Source organism: Miscanthus floridulus, chromosome 18 (genome assembly GCF_019320115.1).
Source record: "Miscanthus floridulus cultivar M001 chromosome 18, ASM1932011v1, whole genome shotgun sequence".
In the NCBI taxonomy this organism is placed as follows: domain Eukaryota; kingdom Viridiplantae; phylum Streptophyta; class Magnoliopsida; order Poales; family Poaceae; genus Miscanthus; species Miscanthus floridulus.
This window is the reverse complement of record NC_089597.1, coordinates 46293002-46319397: the sequence shown is the minus strand read 5'-3', so window position 1 is coordinate 46319397 and position 26396 is coordinate 46293002. Positions and strand designations below refer to the sequence as shown.

General features: G+C 45.4%; 2 protein-coding genes across 2 annotated transcripts; one reads left to right on the top strand and one right to left on the bottom strand.

Annotated features, from left to right (window-relative positions):
- Positions 1-17432: 17432 nt before the first annotated feature.
- On the top strand, positions 17433-20465 carry LOC136521601 (uncharacterized). The gene is made up of 7 exons (XM_066515348.1): positions 17433-17986; positions 18555-18796; positions 18891-19013; positions 19241-19357; positions 19447-19629; positions 19727-19868; positions 20128-20465. The coding sequence occupies exons 1-7, from the start codon at positions 17563-17565 to the stop codon at positions 20202-20204; spliced, it is 1308 nt and encodes a 435-aa protein (XP_066371445.1). The 5' UTR covers positions 17433-17562; the 3' UTR covers positions 20205-20465.
- Positions 20466-21264: 799 nt separating this feature from the next.
- LOC136521764 (uncharacterized) lies at positions 21265-26237 on the bottom strand. The gene is made up of 7 exons (XM_066515540.1): positions 25740-26237; positions 25576-25659; positions 25297-25482; positions 24450-24620; positions 23243-23452; positions 22995-23083; positions 21265-22382 (listed from the first exon to the last, which is right to left on the bottom strand). The coding sequence occupies exons 1-7, from the start codon at positions 25840-25842 to the stop codon at positions 21696-21698; spliced, it is 1530 nt and encodes a 509-aa protein (XP_066371637.1). The 5' UTR covers positions 25843-26237; the 3' UTR covers positions 21265-21695.
- Between the last annotated feature and the right edge of the window lie 159 nt (positions 26238-26396).

Below are 26396 nucleotides of genomic sequence, written 5' to 3'. Positions count from 1 at the left end.
CTTACTCTACAAGCACAACAGTCATCAGCAACAATAATACTTCAGCAATGCCAACCAAGTTCGCCGATATGCCATACCTTTCCTCTGCTCAGAGACACTTCTGAGCTGCTCGAACTTTTGCTCTAGCTGCTCGGAAGCACTCGTCAGCTACTCGGAGATAGCGGCCAGTTGCTCGAACTTGCCCCATAGTTGCTCAGATGCGGTCGCCAACTGCTCGGATAGGACACCCTTCTGGTATTCTAGGTCCCACGCGTTGGACTCAGTAAGGTCTCGCTCATGCTGGGCCCTCTGCATGTTCTTCTCCATAAGCTACATCGCCTCCTTGAGTTTTTCATTCTCCTCGGTGAGGGGCTCCATCCGTTTGATTAGCTGTTGCCGCTGTTCGGTGGTCCGAGCAATACCCTGCAAAAGCGCCAAGATTAAGAAGAAGTCAAAATCTCCAACGACAAACACGAACATTGATGACACAATGTTCACCTTGATCTGCTTCACCACCATTGACATGATGGATTCTAGTCTCCTGAGGTCCTAGGTGGTGTCCTCCTCCTTAACGACCACCACTTCGTCGCCTCACTTGCGGAGGATTCGGATAGCTTGAGGTTGTGATTCCTCATGCTCGATCTCTTCAACCTCGTCCTCCTCCTCCATAGTGGGAGGCACTACCATGGGGCTCGGTGGCCGGACAGCGTGTCCAACCATGCCCTGCGACGCCTCGGGGGGCGCCGTTTGCTCCTTGGGTGTCACCGGCCTCACCGACCCACACTTAGGCGCGGCACCGGCATCTCCTGCATTCACCGCTGAAGACCCAGTGGTTTCCGCCGTTGCCTCGGACATCGCCACCGACCCGTCCGCCGTCGGAGCCGACTCTTCACCGCCACCAAGTTCATCAACAGTGGTGGTTGACTCTTCCATAGGTCGCCGAGCACCCGGGGACTCCGGGACGTGGTCTACCAGCGTTGCCTCTACCCCAGGACCAGCTCCCAGCTGTTCATCAGTCTCGGTGGGTGGGGTCAGATCCTCCGTACGCCTCGCACTACATCAGATCAGCTTGTTAGTCGCCAAAAGAGATAAGGATACAACAACAAAATAACTCCAAGACAAGGGTACTTACGTATCAGCTTTTTGGTAGATTTTTCTGAACCAGCGCTGCCTACCCGAGCCCCCTGCCGTGGCCTTGGGGTCGATTACTGTGCCTTGGGGTGGAGGTCTCATGATCTCTGCCATCGGCCTGTCCTCTGCCCATCGCTCCAGGACTCCCCTCGCCTGCTGCTCGGGGACTCCCTCCACCCGCTGCTCCAGAACTCCCCTTGCCTGCGCTCAGGGACTCTCGTCGCCTGCTATTGGGGGACTCCCTCCCCTCCCTTCGATTGTTCCTCTGTGTGCATGGTGCGTGGAGGCGCCTTCATGCTTGGTGGAGGAGCCACTAGAACTTCATCGTCATCCGACCACTCGAACATCGTAGTACTCCACGTCCGAGAGGTCTAGTCACCGCCAAGCGAGATGTCGCCTGGCTTGAGGTGAGCGGCACCCGCCATCCTTCTCTTCTTCTAGGCTGGCTCGTCTATCGCTGCCCTCTTCCCTCGGACTTTCTCCGACACCAGGGATGGACTCTCTGGCGAGATGCTGACGGCTCCCTCCTCAGGCTGCATTGGTGGCCGAGCATCTATTGCCTATGGCCAATCACCCCTCGACACGCCCGAGAAGTACACTGCTCTTTCCTGCAATTGGATCTTTGCATAAGTGAATTAGTCCACTACACGACAACGACAAAGGATAAAAAGCATCAACAACACACAATTGAGATATTTACATGAGAAGGCAGATTCTTGCAGTGAAAGGGTTTCGTCTACCCTGGCAAGTTGAACGAGGCAAGTGGAGCAAATAGCTCAGTAGCCCGCTCGTGCACAACGTCTCTCGACAGCATCTCTGTCCTCTCCCGGGTACCATCAGTCTCCCCCTTGAAATCAAAGGCTGCGTGGGCCCTCTCTTTGTAGGGCTGGACGCGGCGCACTATGAAGCTTGCTGCCACCAGTCCACCGTTGGTCTTCACACCCTTTATTAAGCCAAGGAGCTCCCTCACTTGCTCCATGTCAGCACTACTTGGTTTCTTCGACCAGCACTTTTGGCTCTCCAGGATGTGGTCGATGTCGCAGCGGATTGTAGGATGGCTCTGTTTCATGTAGAACCACCTGGCGTTCCACCCCTTTAGAGAAGTATTCAGCGGTACAATGATGTACTCACTCACCATTCTGTCCCAGAGTTGCAGATATACGCCACCGACCACCTTGGAACCACCGCCACCCTTCTTCTTCAACCAGAATAGGTGTTTGAAGAGGTTGAAGTGCGGAAGAATCTCCAGATACGCTTCACAGAAGTGGATAAAGATCAAGATGTGCAAGATGGTATTTGGGTGGAGATTGCATAGACTAAGTGCCTAGAACTCCAACAAATCCCTCAAAAAAGGATGAATAGGAAATCCCAACCCGGGCTAGAAATAATCCTCAAACACCACTACTTCATCAGTATGAGGCATTGGGAAGGGCTCACCGCTGGTTGGCCGCCATCCGGTGGTGACACGGTCAGGAAGAATGCCCGCCTACACCAATCTATTGAGCTCCGCCTCCCCCGTGCGTGATGGCACCCACTCTTCTTCACGGCTGGCTCCAGCGCTCGCCTGCTTTGGGCTCGCCTTCTTTGGGTTCACAGCTCCCCTCTTAGGTGCCATCTCTTAGATCCAAACTATCGCTGGTGGTGGAAGTGTGCGTGGATATGAATCTAGAAGTGCGAGGGCTGAGGAGGAAGATAAAATGGCAAAGTGGCAAAGGTGGGAGCGCGGGGTGCGGCGGCGCAGTTATAAAGCACTTCCCCCACCTTTTCGCATTTGAGGGTTTTTGGGAAACCGCTCCCTTGATTTGTGCCTCTCTGAATTCTCCACACCAGTGTGGTGGGCCATTACCTGGGCTTTCGTGCGACTGTGGCCCGTATCGCCTATTTATCTTCGCAAATTGTTACTACTCACCGAATATTCGCCAACTTCTCCGCCAACCGTTACGGCTCAGTAATTACTACTGTACAACCATTACTCAGGTATTTTCTCCACGATTTGTCTTTTTCAAAATTTCCACTTGTGGCTCGGGGACTACGTCAGTAATACGACTTGGATCCTCACCGCATTAGGGAGTTTCTTCTGATGACTGCTATTTCTGACCCTGGCACCACATGACTATGTCACCTACTATTAGGCTCGAGGACTAAGTGGGCACACTTCACCTATCGGTGAATGTGCTTTTCTTATTTCGGGGCTACACCCGAGGACTAGCTGCCTGATTGGTTGGCCTTCTACTATTCTTCTACTTTGGACCCTGGCACCACATGACTATGTCATCTACTGTCAGGCTCGGGGACTAAGTGGGCACACTTCACCTTGCGGTGAGTGTGTTTGCTTTAATTTGGAAGACTCCATGCCTCTTGAAGCTGAAGAAGACTATCTCCCTTTTTCATGGTTGGACTCTAAGTGGGCACACTTGGTCCACTGCGAAGAAATTTTTTATTCTAAACTTGAGCTCCTTACACCCTTATGCCAAGCCATACTTGGGATACACTGCTCAGCGATGGTTTACACTGCTTGGCGATGGCTCACACTGCTCAGCGTCGGTTCACGCTGCTCGGCGGCGATTCACGCTGCTCGGCAACTGCTCCCAACTGCTCGGCAACTCATCACGGTGGTCGGACCATGAGTTTGACTGCTCAGCTTTGTTCGCACCTGCTCGGATAAGCCCAAGATGGCATTGCAAAATGGGTACAAGGCACTCGGGGACTAGCTGTGGGGGATATGACCCCGGATACCCATGGCTGACCACATGGGCTATGCCCCTAGGGGCGGCCCAGCCCATAAGATGAAGCCTTGCGAGGCATGACATTGCTCGACGCCTCCCACAAGACACTGGGAGGATATCCTGAAGATACTATGAGATCTGTTAGGATACATATGATCCCATGATTCCTGTAATCTGTTATTACTTTCTTGTTATCTCTCAGATCTAACCGACTTGTAACCCTACCCTTTGGACTATATAAGGCGGGTAGGGACCCCCTCGAAACTCACACAATATCATACGATAGCCAATACAATCCAACAGACCACAGGAGTAGGGTATTACATCATACTGATGGCCTGAACCTGTCTAACGTATGTGTCTCTGTTGCCTTCTTGTTCTCGATTACATGCATCTCTGTTGATCAATCTACCTTCGTGTGATACCCCTTGGAGGACTGCCAACGATATTCTGTCGACATTAACTAATCAAAAGACTTTTATAACCAAAGAATCATGAACACTTACTAAGATACCCGTCGAGGTACAAAGCTCATGTTCGTCGAGGTACAAGGCAGGGAGACACCGACATGCCCGGCTCTTCTCAGAACTCTCCCTCAGATCTCTCCCTACTAATTTTCAAGAGCTAGCTAGGGCCTAAGCCCATGGAGTGGTGATGCTCCTGCTCTTTCTTTTGCTTGTGCTCTCTTGTGTGTTGTTGTTAAATGTGGAGCTCTAGCCCTCTCTTTATAGTGACTAGAGGTTGGTTTTAGTGGAGATAAATTTGGAAACCTCCCAAATCGACCCCTAGGAGCATTGATTGCACCACCTATGCAAGGTGGGGCCGAGAGGAGATGGGGGAGGTGCGCCTGCACCCCTGGTGCGGCCGCACCAGGCCTGGCCTACCTCATCACTGCCTTTGCACGGTGGGCACTTAGCTGGGCCTGGATCGCTCCCACGTTGGTGCTCAGCCTAGGTTTTTTGCATAGGTGGGCTTTCTCCTTTTATTCCTTCGCGCATTTTTGCTTTACCCCTTCTGGTTTGCGTCTTTTGATGTGTTTTCCTATGTATTCCATGTGTATGTCCTGAAAATGATCAACTCACCAAAACTTATGGAAAATGTTAGTGTAAGACCCAATTTACTAAGTTTTCGTGTTTGTTTGTATAAATTTTGTGTAAAGTTGGTGAGTGAAAATATGAGTTAAGTCCGCCAACAGGCAGCATCCCAGAGTTCACCTACATAGGGGGGGCTAGTAGCCTCTCTCATCACCAGCCATGGCTAGGCCTTCCACCTAGGAAGCCAAGGGCCCACGGCTCATGGCGAACTCACCTAGGGAATGGCACCAAAAGGCCACATCCTTTTGGGGAACCACAAGGTCATCAACACCGATGGGTCAATGCCCATCACCAGCTTCTACCCTACCCAGGCCAATAGCGTGGGAAGCCTGGGTTTGAAGGCAGAGCCATGCCCTGAGTGGCGTCTCCACCACCAGCGAAATGTAGCATGTCAGGGCATACACGAGCGATGAAATCACCCGCCGCCCCGCGGTATCGTCGTTGGTGATCAGGTGGCTACCCACACCTAGAAGCTGAGACACGACGACCACAACTTCGTGTAGCACCTGGTTTTAAGAACAAAACTAAATACGCACCATATGTGAGCCCAGGAAGACAAATCTCACATATAGCTACAAATAAGGGTAATATCAAAAGACAATGCTTAAATACATAGTGTATTAGTACAAAGAATATAACCTCAGAGTATAGACAGCGGAAAGATAACTCTGATCTTTAGGCGAAGACTCCAGATCCACAGGGACAACTGACTGGTTGATCACAAGCCTAATTCCTCCAAACTCTAGCAATTTGGTACCCATCCGGGATTTTTGCAAAGATTTAAAAAGTAAAACAAGCATAAGTACATGTCGTACTCAATAAATATAACATGGGGTTCATGAGGCTCAAAAGGCTGACACTGGTTTAACTGCAATTAGCTTTTAATGAGTCATCTTTTAGTAATTGAGTAGCAACAAGTTTATCCATAAGCCCATATAAACACATGATCAGGTAAACATGAATAATGAATACATAAACAATTAACCATTAGTGAGCATCTTCATCATCCATATCATTAGTGTTCATCATCTATTCCGTAAGGGTTCTAAGGCCGCTCGTGACCGTGAGCATGGCTGATATACCTATTTTACACTCTGAAGAGGTTGTACACTTTCACTGTGAGTCGTGAATTACCCTTTCGCCCAAGGTGATCAGCCTCTTGACCCGCTACCAAGGAAGGTCAGCAGGGTTCACTATGAAGCCTTTCAAAGGTTCGTCTAACAAGTTAGGGTCATTAGATTCACTCGGCTGGACGTAATCATAAAGCACCACTCAAGCATCCATACAATCATACACGAAGCAAACAATAGATTTAAATCAGAACAGTACACTAAACATAAAATCAAGATGAAAAGTTTGTAAAATGAATCTACGTCTCGCTACGAACACACAGACACGAAAAAGCACACTAATCGAAACTATGGTTGAAAAGATACAACTACCGAAAGACTTGCTCATAGGAGAAAATATAAAATGGTTAGCTTCATGTGTTTTAATTATATAAAAACAAATATAAGATATTTTATATATAATATAATTTAAGTCAAATTTAGATTCGAATTATAAAACTAAAGTAAAACAAATCACATTTTATCTATAAAATCTAGTTGCATAATTATTATTCAAGATATAATTTAAACCATGAAATTCTAGAAATAGTGACATGGTAACCACTGTTACTAATACGTAGATCTCGTTGCTATGAATCTAACGCAACTTGAATGGGCTAAAACGGAGTTAAAACGTAGAAGATGTGACATAAATAAGATTTCTTTTAATAAAATAATAGATTAAATCTAATCATGAATCTTAAAAGTTGAAAACATATCTAATAGTAGTATTAACATGTAGATTGTGAAATTACGAACCTAATGCAAGTTGAACGGGTCAAATTGGAGTAAAAACGAAGAAGTTATGGCCCAACGAAAATAGTGGCAAAACTGTAAATAAGTGAAAACGTATTTTGAAGTCAACCGAACAAATTACGCTTTTAAAAGAAGAAAGCAAAAACGATCCAATACGTAATGGACCATGGGTTCTATTCTAATGAAACCGAGGGGCTCTTTTGCAAAATAAACCGGCGAAGGGGTATCAAGCTATATCAGCCGTTAGATCTAGATTGGAGGGCCCGGATTAGATCAAAGAGGGGATTTGGGGAACAAATGGTCGGAACAGTAAGACCAGACAGGATTTCTCGCCTGTGTTGTCGATTCCTCGACAGAGAATTTGGGGAAGACCGCTATAGCCAAATTGGACTTAGGTTTTGGCACGGGAGCTAGAGGGGGCTAGGGCGAACTCGACTAGGCGATCTGTTGCAACTATTGGCGAGCAGAGCTAGCTAGCAGCGTGCCATGGCAGTGGCGGAGCGACGGCGTAGCGGTGCAAGGTGACTCAGAGCGAGGGAGAGGGCATGAAGGGGTTATGCGGGTTCAAGAAGTTCACGCGAAGCTCTATGAGATACTTACCATGGCGGAGCGGTGTCTAATCGGCTCGACGACGTCGGCTCTTCTCGGTAGAAATCGGAGGGCGGCGCTAAGGTTCCTGGCGGCACAGCTGCTGGTCCTAGGCCTCGGTGGGGGATGGCACGGTGGCGGAGGCTGCTATTTAAGGGGTGGGATGGCTTGTGGCGCACGCAAATTAGCGGAGCGAGTAGAGGCAGAGACGGACACGGCCGAAGAACTCCGTGCCGGTTACGAGCTCGAGCTGAGGGATGAAGCTGACAGGTAGGTCCCTCCTAGCGACGAGAGAAGAGGCGGGGCTAGCTTGTTAGATAGAGAGAGACTGAGGGGCGCGCGCTTGCGTGACTTGCTGCTACGGCTGGCCTGCCGGCTGCGTGGGAAAAAACATTTGGGCCGACTCGGCCCACGCGGGGAAATGCGGAGGAGGAAGCGGGCCTGCGCGCTAGACCGAAAGAGGAGATAGGCCGAGCAGAGGGAGAGGAGCAGGGCGGCCCGTGGAAGCTAGGGCGGTGCGGAAGGAGCAAGCCGAGTGGGCCAAAAGTGGGGGAAGGAAAAAAGAGAAGGGAAATTTGTTTTTTTCCTTTTCTAATTTCTTTTTAAATCCAATTCAAATATGAACCAAATCAAATTTGAACATGGTTTAAAATACATTTTTCAGTTCAAATAAAAATGAATAATTTTGGGTAAGTTCCCAAAAATAAATTTTACAACTTAAAAAAAATACTTTTATTTTCAAATTCTCTTTTTATTTCTTTTCTTTTTCTTCAAAGCCATTTTTAATTTCATTTGCAAAAACAATTTTATCCATTTTAAATTTTCAATCAAAACCACTCAATCAAATACATCAATTGCAAGGGCATGTATGTAGAAACATGTTGCTAAACCTTATGATGAATTTTAATTAAATGAAAATTTTATTTTCCTATATTTTATCAGCACAAAATTTCCTACTTAAATCTTTTTAGCCCTATTTCCAAAAATTCAAATTTTAGGGTGTTACAATTCTACACCCTTAAGATGAATCTCGTCTCCGAGATTCGGAAGACGTCGACTAGGAGATAGAATACTCTGCCTTTGAATTCTTCTTTACTTCCTCGTGCAGTTCCATTGTCTTGATAGGGATCCCACTTTATTTTGCATACCTGTTGACCTTCCTCCAGGTAACTTGCCTAACTAATTCCAAGATTTTGAAAGATACTCCCAACATTCCTCAAGTAACTCCAATCACTAGTCCACCTTTCCTTTTTAGTCCATACTTATTAGTCCTCTTTCTTCATATGTTCACCTCACAACGGAGCCTGACGAATCTCTTGATCAGAAGGAAATTCTACTACCAACCTTCAAAACATTAATGATTCCAGTCAAGTTGCTCGAACTTGGAATAAAATTCTTAGTCCTTGGTGTCACCCGAACCTTCTTAGCATGATTCTCCGTTGCTAAGGGCATCGGTCGTGACTTTTACTTCTCCAGATGATAGCACTTCTCCAAATCTTAACTAATTTCATTCCAACAAGGACATCACAAGCTCAAGACCAACTTAGTGAAGATGTCCTATAGACTCTTATGATCCTCATATATGTCACTTTTACTTCCAAGAAGTTGTTACTTCCATGCTCCATAATGGATAACTCCAGATGCATGTTAGGTAGTTCAACTCACGCTTCCTTAGTTGACTTAATGAACAAGCCACTACTTTTCTTCTCATATAAGGACACATTCCACACCTTGACAGGGTGCATCCTAGCGGATATAAAGCACTTGTCCAGATCTGGCAAAGCTAATACATAGGTTTTACTTCAACCTCTTCTTGGATTCCTTCAAACACTTAGCTGAGGTCTCTTGATCCAAACTAACTTGAAAACTTCTCTGGTAGCTCTACCAAAATCTTGATGATCTTGGATAAACCTTCATTGAACCTTTAATCAAACCTCATTGAGACTCTGAGTTTCTCTCACATCTTTGGGTACCACCACGCTTCCGCTGCGCAAACTAGAACGTATGATTCTTCATCTTACAAATTCTTCAACTTGGCTACTCCCTTAAGAAAAGATAAACTAGGGGACACCAAAGTATAGCTTGCACCTTCTTCCAGACAAGCTAACTTGTATCAAGACGTTCTGACATCCTAAAGATACTCTTGTGTATGGGCAAAAATAAGAAATCTGAAATTCCTCGCGAGTAGAAAAAACAGCAGCGCAGTAAAACAGCTTTATCTCTCACTCCGTTAATCCAATGAAGTTGTAGCTTATATCATTGGAAAGCTTATCAAATCCTCCACAACTTCCTTATAAAACATGTTTCCAAATTCCTCAGTTTTCTTGGTCGAAAACAGTGCACAAGAGAAACTGTTCTAGCTTTTAAACAGCACAGATGCATTGCCTTGTGATTTTCGTATCTCTATAACCAAAATAGCTATCAAGGTGATTCTTATGCTCAGAAAAAGATATTTAAGTCTAATATTATCCAGAATTTTCTCATGATTTTTGGTCATCCAAGATTAGAGATATGAGCTGAAGAGTGCAGTCTGCTCCGAGAAGACAGGATAAAGGAAACAGGAGAAAACCATATCCCAACTATTTATTTCACTAATCCTTATACCTTAGGCCTATAAGCTAAATGAAATTGTGGGAACACCCAACAAGATCATTGCAATCATTACAAAGATGCAAAACAATCATAAGCATTATGACAATTCAACAAGCAATAAAGGTGCACAGCTCAATCATTGACTCAACTTGCGATACTATCGTCCTTGATATATTAGGGTAACAATCCTAAGACTTATCTTTAGGTTATGCAAGAAGGTGATGAGGAACAGTTCTAAAAGCATATCAATCCAAGGAGTAAAGATGAGAACCAAGACTTTAAACTAAGCATCAAGGAGGAGATAAATATATAGTAGAGAAGAAAATATCAAGATTTATAGAACAAGGATTGTATAGCCATTTCAAAACCTTAGAATGACCAGTTTCTACTAGGCTTGCGTCCTACAGTCAGCATTGCTCTGATACAACTTTGTAGCACCCGATTTTAAGAATAAAACCAGATACGTACCATATGTGAGCCTAGAAAGTCAAATCTCACATATAGCTACAAATAAGGGTAATATCAAAAGACAATGCTTAAATACATAGCGTATTAGTACAAAGAATATAACCTCAGAGTATAGACAGCGGAAAGACAACTCTGATCTTCAGGCGAAGACTCTAGATCCACAGGGACAACTAGCTGGTTGATCACAAGCCTAATTCCTCTAAACTCTAGCAATCTAGTACCCATCCAGGATTTTTCCAAAGATTTAAAAAGTAAAACAAGCGTAAGTACATGTCGTACTCAACAAATATAACATGAGGTTCATGAGGCTCAAAAGGCTGACACTGGTTTAACTACAATTAGCTTTTAATGAGTCATCTTTTAGCAATTGAGTAGCAATAAGTTTATCCACAAGCCTATATAAACACATGATCAAGTAAACGTGAATAATGAATAGCATAAACAATTAACCAATAGTGAGCATCTTCATCATCCATATCATTAGTGTTCATCATCTATTCCGTAAGGGTTCCAAGGCCGCTCGTGACCGTGAGCATGACTAATATACCAGTTTTACACTCTGCATAGGTTGTACACTTTCACTATGAGTCGTGATTTATCCTTTCGCTCGAGGTGATCAGCCTCTTGACCCACTACCAAGGAAGGTCGGCAGGGTTTACTATGAAGCCTTTCAAAGGTTCGTCTAACAAGTTAGGGCCATTAGATTCACTCGGCAAACAGATGTAGAAACCCCCCTTCCCGATGGCACAATAACACACAGCCTATACATAAGGGGATAGAGGCTATCCTATACCTGATTCAGCAATCCATTCTTACGCCAATAAAGGTAACCACTAACAAGCTAGAAAAGGTCCTCATACTGAGCTAAAGCCAGAGCCATATAGCCCTCATAGCTGTATTGTAAGTCCTAGATGATCACTTACAGATAAGTCCTTAGGGAGAGGAATCTAGAGCACCATAAAAATAGCCCAATGCTCTAGCTCCCTTGTTCTATGTTGCTAAAAATATCTTTTAATGTTTATTGCATATACCATTAGTCAAGTTACAAGATCATAGCTTTAGTTGAGCACTAGCATCATACTATCCAATGCAATACCCCATAGGTAATAAGGCACAAGGTAACAAAGCACTAGGAAATCCTTAGTGGTAGTCAAGGTAGACACATGCAGTATGAATTAATTAATTAAAGGTGTATAGGACAACAAGGATGATCTCATGCTATACTTGCCTTAAAACACCGATCCTTCGATAAGCTTTAATCTTCAACGCTTTTCTTCTACTTCTCCTTGATCACCACGTATATCTCACCGACTGGACGTAATCATAAAGCACCACTCAAGCATTCATACAATCATACATGAAGCAAACAATAGATTTAAATCAGAACAGTACACCAAACATAAAATCAAGACGAAAAGTTTGTAAAACGAATCTATGTCTCGCTATGAACACATAGACGCGAAAAAGCACACTAATCGAAACTACAGTTGAAAAGATACAACTACCGAAAGACTTGCTCATAGGAGAAAATATAAAACGGTTAGCTTCATGTGTTTTAATTATATAAAAACAAATATAAGATATTTTATAGATAATATAATTTAAGTCAAATTTATATTCAAAATATAAAACTAAAGTAAAACAAATCACATTTTATCTATAAAATCCAGTTGCATAATTATTATTTAAGATATGATTTAAACCATAAAATTCTAGAAATAGTGACATGGTAACCACTGTTACTAATGCGTAGATCTCGTTGCTATGAATCTAACGCAACTTGAATGGGCTAAAACGGAGTTAAAACGTAGAAGATGTGAAATAAATAAGATTTCCTTTAATAAAATAATAGATTAAATCTAATCATGAATCTTAAAAGTTGAAAACATATCTAACAGTAGTATGAACATGTAGATTATGAAATTATGAACCTAACGGAAGTTGAACGGGTCAAATCGGAGTTAAAACGGAGAAGTTATGGCCCAACGAAAATAGTGGCAAAACTGTAAATAAGTGAAAACGTATTTTGAAATCAACCGAACAAATTACGCTTTTAAAAGAAGAAAGCATAAACTATCCAATACGTAATGGACCGCGGGTTCTATTCTGATGAAACCGAGGGGCTCTTTTGCAAAAGAAACCGGCGAAGGGGTATCAAGCTATATCAACCGTTAGATCTAGATTGGAGGGCCCAGATTAGATCAGAGAGGGGATTTGGGGAACAAATGGCCAGAACAATAAGACCGGACGGGATTTCTCACCAGTGTTGTCGATTCCTCGATAGAGAATTTGGGGAAGACCGCTACAGCCAAATTGGACTCGGGTTTTGGCACGAGAGCTATAGGGGGCTAGGACGAACTCGACTAGGCGATCTGTTGCAACTATTGGCGAGCAGAGCTAGCTAGCAACGTGCCATGGCGGCGGTGGAGTGACGGCGTAGCGGTGCAAGGTGACTCAGAGCGAGGGAGATGGCGTGAAGGGGTTATGCGAGTTCAAGAAGTTCATGCGAAGCTCTTCGAGATACTTACCGTCGCGGAGCGGCGTCTAATCGGCTCGGCGATGTCGGCGTCTAATCAGCTCGGCGCCGTCGGCTCTTCTCGGCGGAAATCAGAGGGTGGCGCTAAGGTTCCTGGCGGCGTGGCTGGTGGCCCTAGGCCTCGGTGGGGGACGACACGGTGGCGGAGGCTACTATTTAAGGGGTGGGAAGGCTTGTAGCGCACGCAAATCAACGGAGCGAGCAGAGGCGGAGGCGGACACGGCCGAAGAACTCCATGCCAGTTACGAGCTCGAGCTGATGGATGAAGCTGATAGGTAGGTCCCTCCTAGCGGTGAGAGAAGAGGCGGGGCTAGCTTGTCAGACAGAGAGAAACAGAGGGGTGCGCGCTTGCGTGACTTGCTTCTACGGCTGGCCTGCCGGCTGCGTGGGAAAAAAACATTTGGGCTGACTCGGCCCACGCGGGGAAATACGGAGGAGGAAGCGAGAAGCGAGCCTGCATGCTGGACCGGAAGAGGAGATGGGCCGAGCGGAGGGAGAGGAGCAGGGCGGCCCACGGAAGCTAGGCCGGTGCGGAAGGAGCAAGCCGAGTGAGCCAAAAGTGGGGGAAGGAAAAAAGAGAAGGGAAATTCGTTTTTTTCCTTTTCTAATTTCTTTTCAAATCCAATTCAAATATGAACCAAATCAAATTTGAACACGGTTTAAAATACATTTTTCAGTTCAAATAAAAATGAACAATTTGGGGTAAGTTCCTAAAAATAAATTTTACAACTTTTAAAAAAATACTTTTATTTTCAAATTCTCTTTTTCTTTCTTTTCTTTTTCTTTAAAGCCATTTTTAATTTTATTTGCAAAAACAATTTTAACCATTTTAAATTTTCAATCAAAACCACTCAATCAAATACATCAAATGCAAGGGCATGTATGCACAAACATGTTGCTAAACCTTATGATAAATTTTAATTAAATGAAAAATTGTATTTTCCTATATTTTATGAGCACAAAAATTCCTACTTAAATCTTTTTAGCCCTATTTTCAAAAATTCAAATTTTAGGGTGTTACACGTCGTCATGCCACGAGGGCTCAAGCACCAGAACGCACAAGCCTTCATGGCTAGAAATCACATCAGGACGGATACAAAGAAGTCATCCCTAGGGGCTCACGAGCCTACCGAGGACGTCGAGCAGGCAAAGGTTAGCCCAAGGCAGCCCTAGAGGTCAAGCCGCGTCAGCTACGTCCGCTCCAAGCAATAAAGAAGTGCCTTCACCAGTCCAGTGCCCGAGAACCACAATAGCTTCACCACGAGCAAGCGCTCGGGGGGCTTAGCGCACCCCGAGCGACAATAGCCAGGATCACGACAACTTCTAGTACATCGGTCAGTCACATCCACCTTAACTTTAGCCTCTCTACCCAAGCACGTTCACAAACATGAGTAGGCTCACCTATAGTTCCAAAAAACTTAGAGCCGACCCACAGAGCAAACCAGATAGCATGATGTCCATACACTTTATCCCAGTAATGCCTGAACTCCCGAGCGAGTCGACTCGGCTCGCGCTAGCGACCGGACATGGTTCGCTCGCAGGGATAGTTCACATAGTCACATACCCATGATCCATGGTGTAGCACTGCTTGTCATCGTCCCAATGACTCCCTCATTTTGAGTTCTTTCTAATCACGCTTCAAACCATGACGAACCAGTGACCCAAGCCTTGATTTCTCGCTCGCACCAAGGTCACCCTAGAGAAGCCCCATGGGCTAGCTCTCGGGCAAGGCCAAGCACCCACGCACGAGTCTGAAAGGAAATGGGGAACTCGTTCGCTCAAGGAGGACCGAAAGGAAAGAGAACTCTAGCCGCCTGCTCATTTTTCTTCTCGCATCACACCGGATCTATGACCTTTCCCTGTCGTATTGCCATGCGATCGGGTCACGTGCTTTTGTAGCCCCACGGGCCAGCCCCCAGGCTAAAACATGCACCCACATACATCAGATTAAGGAGAATGGCATACATTCCCAGCTCAAACTAGAAGAAAAAGAGGAAACTACAAAATGACAAAGTGGATGCATCGACCACATGCCATACATACACAAAACCCAAAACATGTTCACCACAACAATAACATCCATGTAACGCACACAAGGATCATCACACGTCGGAAGCTTGGAACTGGTGGCGTATGCAGGCGACTAACGCTTCACCTACAAGGACTGCCGCTCCACGAGCGACGACATTACTCATTGCAAATATGTCGTTGTCTGACCCCCTAGCGTGCGACCTCGAGTAGCGACATCGAGGTCAGCACTGCCATAACGCGGACACCTCGACACCCAAGCAGCCAAGCGACGAACAACTGCATCCCACCAGCAAGGAACACGTCATGCCGAAAATGACTCTCCGCCGGTGGACACAACCCAGCCAATGCAGCTTATTCATGAAGGCCACACCATAATGCGCCATGAGCTCATGTGCAACAAAGGACCACGCGAGGTCGAATCCGCATAACCCGATCCTGGCAGGGCTTCATGCCCACGCGAAAGTAAGGAAAGGAAAATGAAGAAAGGTGCGATGCCGTCAAACCTATCTTACAGATACCTCAGACACAAAAATGGTGTCACACTAGGTCAAGCCTCACATGTCGATCCCAGGGCGGGGCCATGCAGCTATGGCATTCGAACAATCAGATCGATGGCGATCACAACAAGACGACAGTGCGCGAAGGAAACAAAATCAAGGGACTCAAGCCAAAGAGAACACCCTCACTTAAAATTCTTTGAAGACCCTAGACACATCCTAAAACTCCTAATCATCGCCATGGATGATACCCTCCACATCCATGGCAGCCACGATGGCGGCCGAAGCGGCGGCAAAGTCGTTGACAAGCTCCACCCGCTTCTTCTGCTCGACGCGCTCCAGAAACCCGGGTGCCACCCGGCTGAGGTCCATCCTGACTCGCAGCTGCATGGTGGCATGGGTGACACTAGCCCCTTGCCGAATTCCTGCCACCATCGCCCGCTCATGGTCCTCTGCTATGATGAACCCCCAGAGGCGAGTCGCCTCCTCTTCATGGCGAGAAGCCGCTAACTACTCCTTCAGCGCTGACAACAAGACAACGTGAAGGTCAGAAGCTATGGACATCACTCAGGACATCAAGACGAAGGAGGTCCTTACCTGCGATGTAGGGTTGGGAGCCAGCGGTCACCGCCTAGTGGATTAATGCTTTTCCTTGAGATGATGAGCTAGGTTAGTCCACAAGGTGAGGTTGAGCCACACATGGCTCCATGAGAGGAGGTGGCAAGGACCATGGAGGTGAAGTGCTCAACAAGTGAGATGATGATGAAGATGGATGGAATTGGAGGCAACTTCACAAGGCAAAGGGATATGAATAGTGCGTTTGTTTTCATTGACCTAAGGTGTGTAGAGAAGAGTTTGGCCAAGTTTAGAATAGATAGTCATACTATAAAGAGAGGAGTTCTTTGGATAATACGATTATCTAGTGTCATTAGGTGAGGATTAACTATGCATGGTCCTAAATTTGTCATGCTAGTTGCCCTAGGTGTAGGGGCTCTCTAGTTTCCATGTTAGTTGTTAGCTTTGTCTCTAATTTTGTGTAGGGGTGCTCTTGTTAGACTAAACTTGACTAATGCTTATTATGACTATCTTATTGTCTCACAAGTTTTGTTAGTGTTGTTCTTTTTAAAATTTTTAATATGATATTCACCCACCTCTACCCATCAACCGATCCTTTCCATTCTTCATCTAGTTGGAAAACAAGACAAGACATCGTTACTATTCCAGATCTACCGGGATCCTTGTTATAACCGACCACAAAACCAATTTATAAAATGGTTAGGATACTTCTCTTTTTAACCCTGCTCCCTGAACTACATAAGGAGGGGTAGGGAGCACTTGATCGGTAGCCTAGACATCAGACACAATCCTAATATTTTTTTACGTATGACACATAAGTAATACAATCACCACAATACAATAGACGTAGGACATCCTCTGCCTAAAAACTAGTATAAGATCCTGTTTGGTAGGGCTTCAGCTCCTCCTAAAAGGACTCTGGCTCCTCATGTATAGCATCTTCTCTAGTGCAGATGAAGTCGTTTTGTAAAACATTTGGTAAAAATAGCTCCAATGATAATTTTGTAATAATTTGTATTAGGTTTGTGAGGAAGAGTCGAAAGAAGCCACATTTCTCTGTCTTTTTGGCTCCTCTGTATAAAAAAAATGCTCCAACTTCTCTGGCTCCTAGCAAGGAGCCATTTTCATATGGCCAGTTGACACGGCTTCTTACAAGGAGACACGGAAAATGGGAGCAAAAGCTATGCTAAACGGAATCTAAATCTATGTCCTATATGACCATAACACCCCTCATAATCAAAGCTGGTGGTAGAAACAATCCGGGCCTGTTTGGATTGCGTGGAAAAAATCATGTTTCTGCGTTTTTCTTTTAAAATTGAACTGATTTTAGCGAAATTCGTGATTCCTGTGAAATTCGAGGCCGCAGTATCCTCGTCTTGTCTGGGCCGCTCACAGGTCTCTTCCTACTCGCCTGCCCGGCGCTCTCGTCCGCTCGCGCATCGCCTCCTTCCGGAACCTTCTCCTCCGAGCTCCGGCTAGATGTTCCTTCCCAAGCATCCGAGCTCTTCCCGTCCATGGCGCCCCTGCCTTCAACCAGGAGCACCTCTCATTCGCCGTCGCCCCCGCATCCCCGCGACGACATCATCAGGACGGAGGCACCTCCTTCAGCCGTCGGCCGCTGCCTTCTCCGGCTCTCCGTCCAGGGATTCCCCACACCCAGTCCCTCCCGCGAAGCGGTCATCGAAAAATAAGCCGCCGGATGAGATCGGCAGGTGGAAGGCGGTGCGGCCAGGAATGGGCGAGTCCGCTGGCCCTGAAGCTGAAACTGAGGACCCATCACCCCCGCGGACGGCCCTGTGGTCGGCGAGGCGGAGGGCGCGCGCTGCGTGGCGGAAGGTGGCGTCTTGGGTGCCCAGGAAGGCCCGGAGCCTCGTACTACTCAATCTGGTCACCCTTATATTTGGTACGTTCGTACAGAGCCTCGCCTCACCTCGCCTACTGGAGACGGAGGGTCGTTTATGTTTGCACCTCACCTGTTCGATGTTATGGTTGACAAGAAAATGGTTCACCTGTTCGATGTTATGGTTGACAAGAAAATGGTGAGGCGGGTATGGGATGGGGGTTGTTTCTTCTGTGCTGAATTTCCCTGAGTTTTGCCACGGATATAAATATCGTGAGTGATTGATTTTTTTTCTCTGGGGATTAATGTAGCCATCAAATTTACCTATATGAATGGTGAACCTACTACAGGCTTCATTCGTGTGAGAGCTTTTGCAGTGTATTCCTTTGGTCAAATTCATTGATCCTTTTGTTGAATGATGTGGCCACTTCGTTTCATTTGGTTCAGTTTATTCTACATTTCTTATATTTACATACTAATCAGCATGCAAAAGTTGCTGTACCTTATCATCTGCTTTGTGTGTGTGTTTTTCTTACAAGGGTCTGCTTTGTGTTTGAACTGGTTCTGGTAGTTACTCTGCATGCTGATTTCCTCTTACATTTTCAGCTAAGACTCAATTTATTTATTTCAGCTAGCAACATTTCAGTTGTGAAACAGGCGGAGGCTCTTTTGGACCCTGACCTTTTCAATATGTTAAGGTTCACTATAGCAGCCATCCCTTTTGTGCCGCTGTTACTAAAATCGCTGAGGGATATGCAAATCTTTTTTGGAGGACTAGAGTTGGGCATTTGGGTAAGCTTGGCCTACCTGGCTCAGGCTATGGGGTTAGTTACAGCTGATGCTGGGCGTGCATCTTTCATTTCTGCACTCACTGTAAGAACTCTTTTCAAGAACTCTACAACAATAATGCCTTCCCTAAAACGTATGAATATGATCACATCACTATTCTTTATTCAAATTGTTGCAGGTGATCATTGTCCCTTTCTTGGATGGTCTTATTGGAGCAGAAGTACCTGCTCATACATGGTTTGGAGCATTTTTATCACTTCTTGGTGTTGCTATACTGGAGCTAAGTGGTTCTCCGCCATGTGTAAGTCGGATTATCTACATCGACAGGTTAACATGTTTGTCTGGACCTTTTGTCTGCTTGTCTTATGGCCTATGACACTGTGCTCTGTCAAGGTTACTGTTGTCTTCAAAGTTTTAACTCATTAATCGCTGCTATAGTAATTTGAATATTTTGAGAACTACACCACTACGGATTGCGCCTGCCATATTGATTAATGTTCTCATGATCTCATACCATGCTTCCATCAGGTTGGTGATCTTCTGAACCTCGTGAGCACCTTTTCTTTTGCAATTCATATGCTCAGAACTGAGCATATTTCCAGAAATATAAAGAAAGAAAATTTCTTAACTCTTGTTGGATGTGAGGTTAGTATTCTGACTAAGACTCATTACCTCAGTTATGCGAGTTCTTTTCTGTTCCTCTGGACAAGGTTCTTAAACAAGTGTAAAACCAGGTGTTTGTTGTAGCAATCCTATCAGCAGCGTCATATATTTTTAAATGCTTCACACGAAACGTGCAAAACTGGAATTTCAAAACATGGCCACCATCAGAGTTATTTGGTATGGTGATGTTGTTTCCTTGGCCAGCAATTCTATACACAGGCATATTCTCAACTGCGTTTTGTTTATTGGCAGAGGTTAGTTTTGTTGTCATCAAATCAGCTATTCTCTTGCATGAGGTCATTTTGGTTATCACTGCTGATTTTGTGGAATTTCTCTCCTTTTTTCTTTCAGGTGGCGGCTATGCGTGATGTATCAGCTACAGAAACTGCAATTATTTATGGTCTGGAACCTGTATGGGGTGCTGCTTTTGCATGGGCAATGCTTGGTGAGAGATGGGGCGTGACAGGACTTGTCGGGGCTATCTTCATCATAGGTAAAAACATATTCACTGTGTTGTCAATGACATTATGGATCATAAATTTCCCTTCATTGTAATTTTCATGTTTAATTGTTGAAGAAGCTGAGAAGCTTGCATCTCGACTCCTTGATCATTTGTTTTTTTTTTCTGCAAGTATCTTGATGGGTTTAAAACTTTAGATGGAGAAGTTGACCTTGAGCCTTGGTCTTTAGTTTTTTCTGCAGTAGCTTCATGTTTTTAAATATAGAAGTTGATTGGTTCTTTTTTCTTTCAGCTGGCAGCCTGATGGTTCAGATATTTGGATCAATCCCAGATGTATCTAGAGGAGACAATAACCAGATGAACAGTTAAATGTACATATTACAGAAGATGAAGCAAGTTGTAATTCATAATGAAGCAACTTTTTTTCTTTTTCTTTTATAGGGTAGCTACCTAATAACCTAGCAATAGCAAGCATGTCAGCACAAAGAAATCCAACAATTGTTATGGCACTAGTAGGCAGTAGTGCAGGGAACCGAAGCTCTCTTGTTGAACCAACACACATTTATGCTGAATTGTGACGTAGATAGGAACCAGTTCAATTCAACCAGGTCGGAAGAGTTACTTTCACCATATATTTTGCATTTCCAATGTTTCCCATTGTAGATTAAAAAACGTATGATCACCATATATTTTGCATTTCGAATGTTTCGATCCAATGTTTCTCATTGTAGATTAAAAAGCATATGATAAAACAATCAGTTCCTTCTTTTTTTCTCAAATTTTCCAGGGACCTGTTTTCACGCTGATTCTGCATCAAGCTTGCCTTAGGTGTCAGAAACATGTCATAGACTCATAGTCAGTCTTTTCCCTATCACGATGTAATCAGAGCTCAGACACAGTATGTCTCAATGTCTGTAGCCCACACCCCAGCTAACAATGGTCCTAGACGGCCAGAATTATCCTCCTTAGCCAGGGCACCTTCATTTCTCCGATAGCAACAACGCTACCTGGCATCACTGGCAGCAGGTAATCCCATTTTTCATCTTGATTGGCTCCTGTTTTCATTTGATTGCCTACGTATTTGCCGTGCTGGACCTGGCTCCTGTTTTCATGTGATTGCCTACGTATTCGCCGTGCTGGACCCGCCTGTCTTTTTTTCATTTTGAAAATTAGGGCCTACCTGTCATCAGAACCACACCCTTGCCAATAAAACTGTTCACGTAGCTCTGAAGAATGACCACCGTCCACAGAGTCTGTTTGTCTCCTGATTGTCCTCTTTAGGTGAACGCATTCAGTGCCATCACGGGGCCTGGAGGCTCGGTGATATCCATCGCCTGTAACTGGCATCGTTCCCATAATCTCAAATGCTACAGGCATCCAAGGAACAGGTGCCTGTGGCAGTCAATGTGGTGTGACTTCAGATTGAAGCAATCACCAGGCAGCATGAAGCAAGGCAAGTTTGGCAGCTCTCAGATGCCATTAGTTCTTATCCACCTTGGTAGACCAGGTGGTCAGGAAGGCATACTTCCATGGAATCACAATTCACAACACATCTTAACCATAAAACTGCAGGAATGTAAGAAGTTATTGCTGTACCTACTAGTCTGAAATCTGAAATATGTCAGTAAAATACATACATCAGATAGTCTAAGGAAGATATAATCACGATGTACTTCCAACACCCAGTTTCCCCATTGTACAAGTCAAAACAGGAGATAGCTTCTGCTGCCTCCACTTTCTATTTTCTGTTACAGGGAATGTGGAGGGTTGCAAATAAGGAGACAACCAGTACATCTAACCATGTAACTAAGACGGGCAAAAAACAGGAGGCAGGGAAAATTAAAGAAATAGACAGGCTTTTCAATAGTTGTTACTGTTATTGTTATTGTAGCCAATGAAATTGTTGCGGTAGCGCATTCCGTACTGCTCATAGAATGTGTCTCCATAGTTCACGGCCTTGATCTCGACCATGCGCTGCTTGCTGTCCACCTCCTGGACCGCGCCAAAGACGATCTCATTTGTAGCCTCACAGCTCTGCTCGAAAAATGTCTGTGGGCCTGCAGAGTACTGCCTGTGCTGCTGCAGGTGCTGCTGCTGGTGATACAGTTGCGGGTCCGGCTGCTGCTGAGGATGACGGTGACCGTCCCAGCTATTGAAATACGGGTGCCCATGGCGGACGTAGTGGATCTTCTCGGGCTCCTTTGTCATCAAGCTGTAGTTCTTCTGAGGGGTTGGTGCTCTTGGGTCCAGTGCTGGAGGGTGTTCATCATGTGGGATGGCATAGCTTTCTTGCACTGGCCAAGGGTTGGCTCTTCGTTGCTGCTGATGGTATGGGCTGCTCACGCGCTTCTTCTTGAAACCAAATATCTCAGCCACAGATGATTTTGCCCCTCCAATGAGTTTGCCAGCTGAGGTGAACAACCCCTCTTCAGTTTCCTGTTTTGCAGTTTCTTCTCTTGGGATGAATGGTTGACAAACATAAGGATTTAAAGGCTTCTGGTATGGAGGGATACTTGCAATGCTGGGTCTTGGAGGCGCTTGAGGTTCCTGTGAGCTAAAATTTTAGTTTAATAAAGATGCAACTGTAAATTAATACATGAGTGACATAGCAAAGATAATGCATTTTGTCATCATTTGTACTTTAATTATGGTCTAAAATACGATAATAACAAATTAAACTGTCATTTATTTTTTATGCACTCTTCTATAGATGTGTCCTCAGAATCAATACATTATCATTGTTCAATTACCTAACTAACAAAATCAGTTATCTAAAGCTGAAATATCATCTAAACATCTATTACTTGAACCATAAAAGATTTGCATTTTAACTGTTATGACACACATCCAGTTCTAGTAGCTGTGGGGATTGGTATCAGACATATCGAGTGCACAGGCTGCAGCCGCAAGATTATGTATATAAGAATATGAGCTGTAGCGTAGCCAAAGGTTGATGGTGATGGTGAAATATGCATGTACCAATGTGCTGGTTTACAGCAAGCCTACAAACTGTGGTCCACACACTAGTTATAAATTTTACTTGTTGACAGCAAATGTACCAATGTGCCTATGTCACCTTTTCTTTTCTCTTTTTTTGTTTTTTTTTTGTTTGTTGGGGGGGGGAGGTGATAGAGATAAAGAAAAGTATGACAAACTTACATCTGTTGTTGATGCCATCCCTAAAAGCCGGCGTTGGACCAATGCAAGCATATAACCAAAGAAACCAGCAGCACAAAGCAATGCAAACCCTGTGAGCATTCAAAATCAAAAGTAATTACTATTCAAACCCTGTATTCATTTTTGCTATGTCATTTGAGCACTGAATGCAGTGCCTATATGACTGACTTTACAGAGCAGAAGTAAAATATGGTCAAGTAATACGAGTGGAGAGGTTAAGTGCAATGTACCTAGTGGAAAACCAGCTTCATACTGATATGCACAGTCATCATCGTTGAGTGGAATCTCTCGAATTGCTTGGTTTCCTCTATCAATGACCAAGAGAGAGCAGCTACTACTGATGTACTGGATCTCAAAATCAGTTGAGAATTTTGCATCATAACTGGGCCCATCTATGTGCCCTCCTCTATTTGATTTTCCCCCAGCAATGGTTGTAACCCCTAAATATTATAATACAATATGTCAGAACTTAATCTACAATATAAAAAACAAGGATATTTACAATAGATAGCTCCAGAAGAAGTTCCAAACAAATTTTACCTAAACCTAGATTCAATTAGTGGTAATCTCTACCGAAGAAAGTAAATTGATTAGTTCATTCTGAAGGAAATTAGTTACAAGAGAAACATGAATGTGCTAAAAGAATTTGAACAGAAAATCAACAGTGAAGGTCAAATGATTGTAGAAATTTGAACCAAACTATATTGCTAGTCAAGAGACAAGAGTAGAATGCTGGTTAGATTTCCCTTTAGCACAACCTCTAGGTATCTGGCCTACGAAAAGACGACATATTCAACAGCTAAGTGTCGCGGAAATGCGTATGTTGCGTTGGATTTGCGGTCATACAAGAAGGGATCGAGTTCGGAACGATGATATACGTGAGAGATTAGGGGTAGCGCCAATTGAAGAAAAGCTTGTCCAACACCGGTTGAGATGGTTTGGACATGTGCAACGGAGACCTCCAGATGCACCGGTGCGTAGTGGAATCCTAAGTCAGGATAGTAACGTGAAGAGAGGCAGAGGAAGACCGAAGTTGACTTGGGTAGAGGCAATAAAAGGAGACTTGAAAGGATGGAATATACCTAAAGACTTAGCCTTAGATAGGAGTGCTTGGAAGACAGCTATTCACGTGCCTGAACCTTGATTGTTTCTGTTGGGTTTCAATTCTAGCCTACCCCAACTTGTTTGGGACTTAAAGGCTTTGTTGTTGTTGTTGTTGTTGTTGTTGTACAACCTCTAGGTATCTATTACTAAATAACTGCTGGAGAAACAATTTTTAGGCACACTGACAGCATACCTCGTTCGGGATGCAATTTTGGGCACAAGTAGTTAATAAGTGCTGGAGAAGCTCCAGGAAAACCACAGAACAAACAGAGGGTGCCTGGGGGACCAGACAATGCCATGTGGACTACCTCAGAATGGGACATTTTAGCTTACCTGTATCACTGATCTTTCTTATTGCCATGTTCATAGCGTCTGCAACATAAATGTTGCCCTTATCGTCCACAGTGAAACCCTTAGGATGGTTCATCCTCGCTTCTCTCAGCCTTCCATCTACATGGCCAGATAAACCTTCTGGAGAACCAGCAAGGAGCTTTAGTCTGCTATCTGCATTGTTAGATCCATTTTCAGAAGATCCATCAGAATCGAATTGATTGGATATAATCCAGGAAGCATCTTATGCTAAAAGTAACATGAATGACAACTTCACTTCCTAAAATACAAGCCATCTTGTTGCAGTGAGGGAAGTGTGACTGATATAGCATTTGCTCATAGTGAAGTTGCAGTGTAAAAATTCCAAGTGGCACCTACCTTTAGTGACATGAGACATTTTTCAGAGATATTGCAAACAATTTCAGGCAACCAATTCATACAAACATTTTTCCTAGTGAGCAAAAAGTCATGGTCTATTTGCTCGACTTCTGACATGTGAAACCGAGGAAGTAAACAAACAGTACATAAACAAAGGGAAGTGAAGGGGGAAAAAAAACTCCTGAACAATGACGCCACAAACATGAGGACTGAAAGTGACAAAGGTGGCAAAGAACTATCATGTCATATTGTCCATACGAGGTTTACTAGCAATGAAGAAAATAACAGTCATTTCGCAATCGAGGAACAGCCCTTGATGAAGTTAGCATGCAACATGAGCCCCTACCAACCACCCAGAACTCCTCAGTCACTACTCACATCATCGAGAGGGGAAGCACACTTAGCAGAATCCCATGAAGACTGAAAAACCTGAAAAAGGACAGGGGAGTGGTCGGAGGCAGAGCGTGCTCACATGGTGACAGCGGCAGCTGGATCCTGTAGATGTTGCTGTTGATGGAGTCGAGCACGAGGAGGTCGCCGGCCGGGGTGATCTCGACGGCGTGCGGCTCGATCCCCAGCTTGCTGCCGTCGAACACCGTGTCCACCGCGTACCCGCCCTCGTACCGCACCATGGACCGCCCCGCCACGGCCGCCGTCGCTGAGCCGGAGCAGGGCACACCCGGTGACAAAAAGCGAGTGAATAAGCCGAGAATCGGAGCGGGAAATGACGACGCCACGGGCAGGCGATTACCCGTCTTGGTGGCGGCCGATTTGAGCGACCACAGCTGCTTGGCCACCGCCGACGCCGTGGTGGACAGGAGCCTGCCCGCAATCCCTGCCACCCGACGCGGAATAAAACTTAATCAGCGGAGGAAGCGAAGCGAACCAGACGGTGGCGCCTCGAAAGGAGCTCACTTGCGGGGTAGGAGGACGCGGCGGACGCGGACGGGAAGAAGGCGCCGAAGAGGAGCGCGACGGCCAGGAGCGCCGCTCGCCCTGGCGCCGCCATGGCCACCATTGCTTGCTTGCTTGCTTTCTCTGCCTCTGGGCTGACAGAGCAAGAACCAAGAGGCGAGAAAGGGAGGAGCTTGCAGGGGCAGGAGCAGAGGGCAGAGGTGCCTGTGCGGCGCCTATGGTGAAGGGAGATGTGAAGGGGGCGACGAGGCCATTTGAGGACAAAGTAAAGAAGGTTCAGAAAGCAACAAGAATGCGGCCTCTTTTGGGGTCCGGCAGTTCTCGCTCGCCGTCGCCGGGTGGAAAAGGAGGGAAGAGACAAGAGATAGAGAGAGAAAGAGAGAGAGAGAAGGCGTAGTAAAGCGAAGAGGGAGGAGGGGGAGCGTGATGAGAGACACAAGAGAGGTCCGGGGGCGCTCTCGCCCGCGCTGGCCGCTGCGGCGCTGCTGCTGCTGCTGTTACTACTCGCCGCCTTGCCTTCCACGCTGCACCGTTCGTTCCTCTCTCTATCTCTCTGCCCGTGTTCCGTGGAGCGGCGGGAGGTTTTGTGGTGGTCCCGGCTAGGAAGGGGGCGTGCCTCTGCGTTGTGGACCCCAGCACTGGATGTAGGTAGGGATA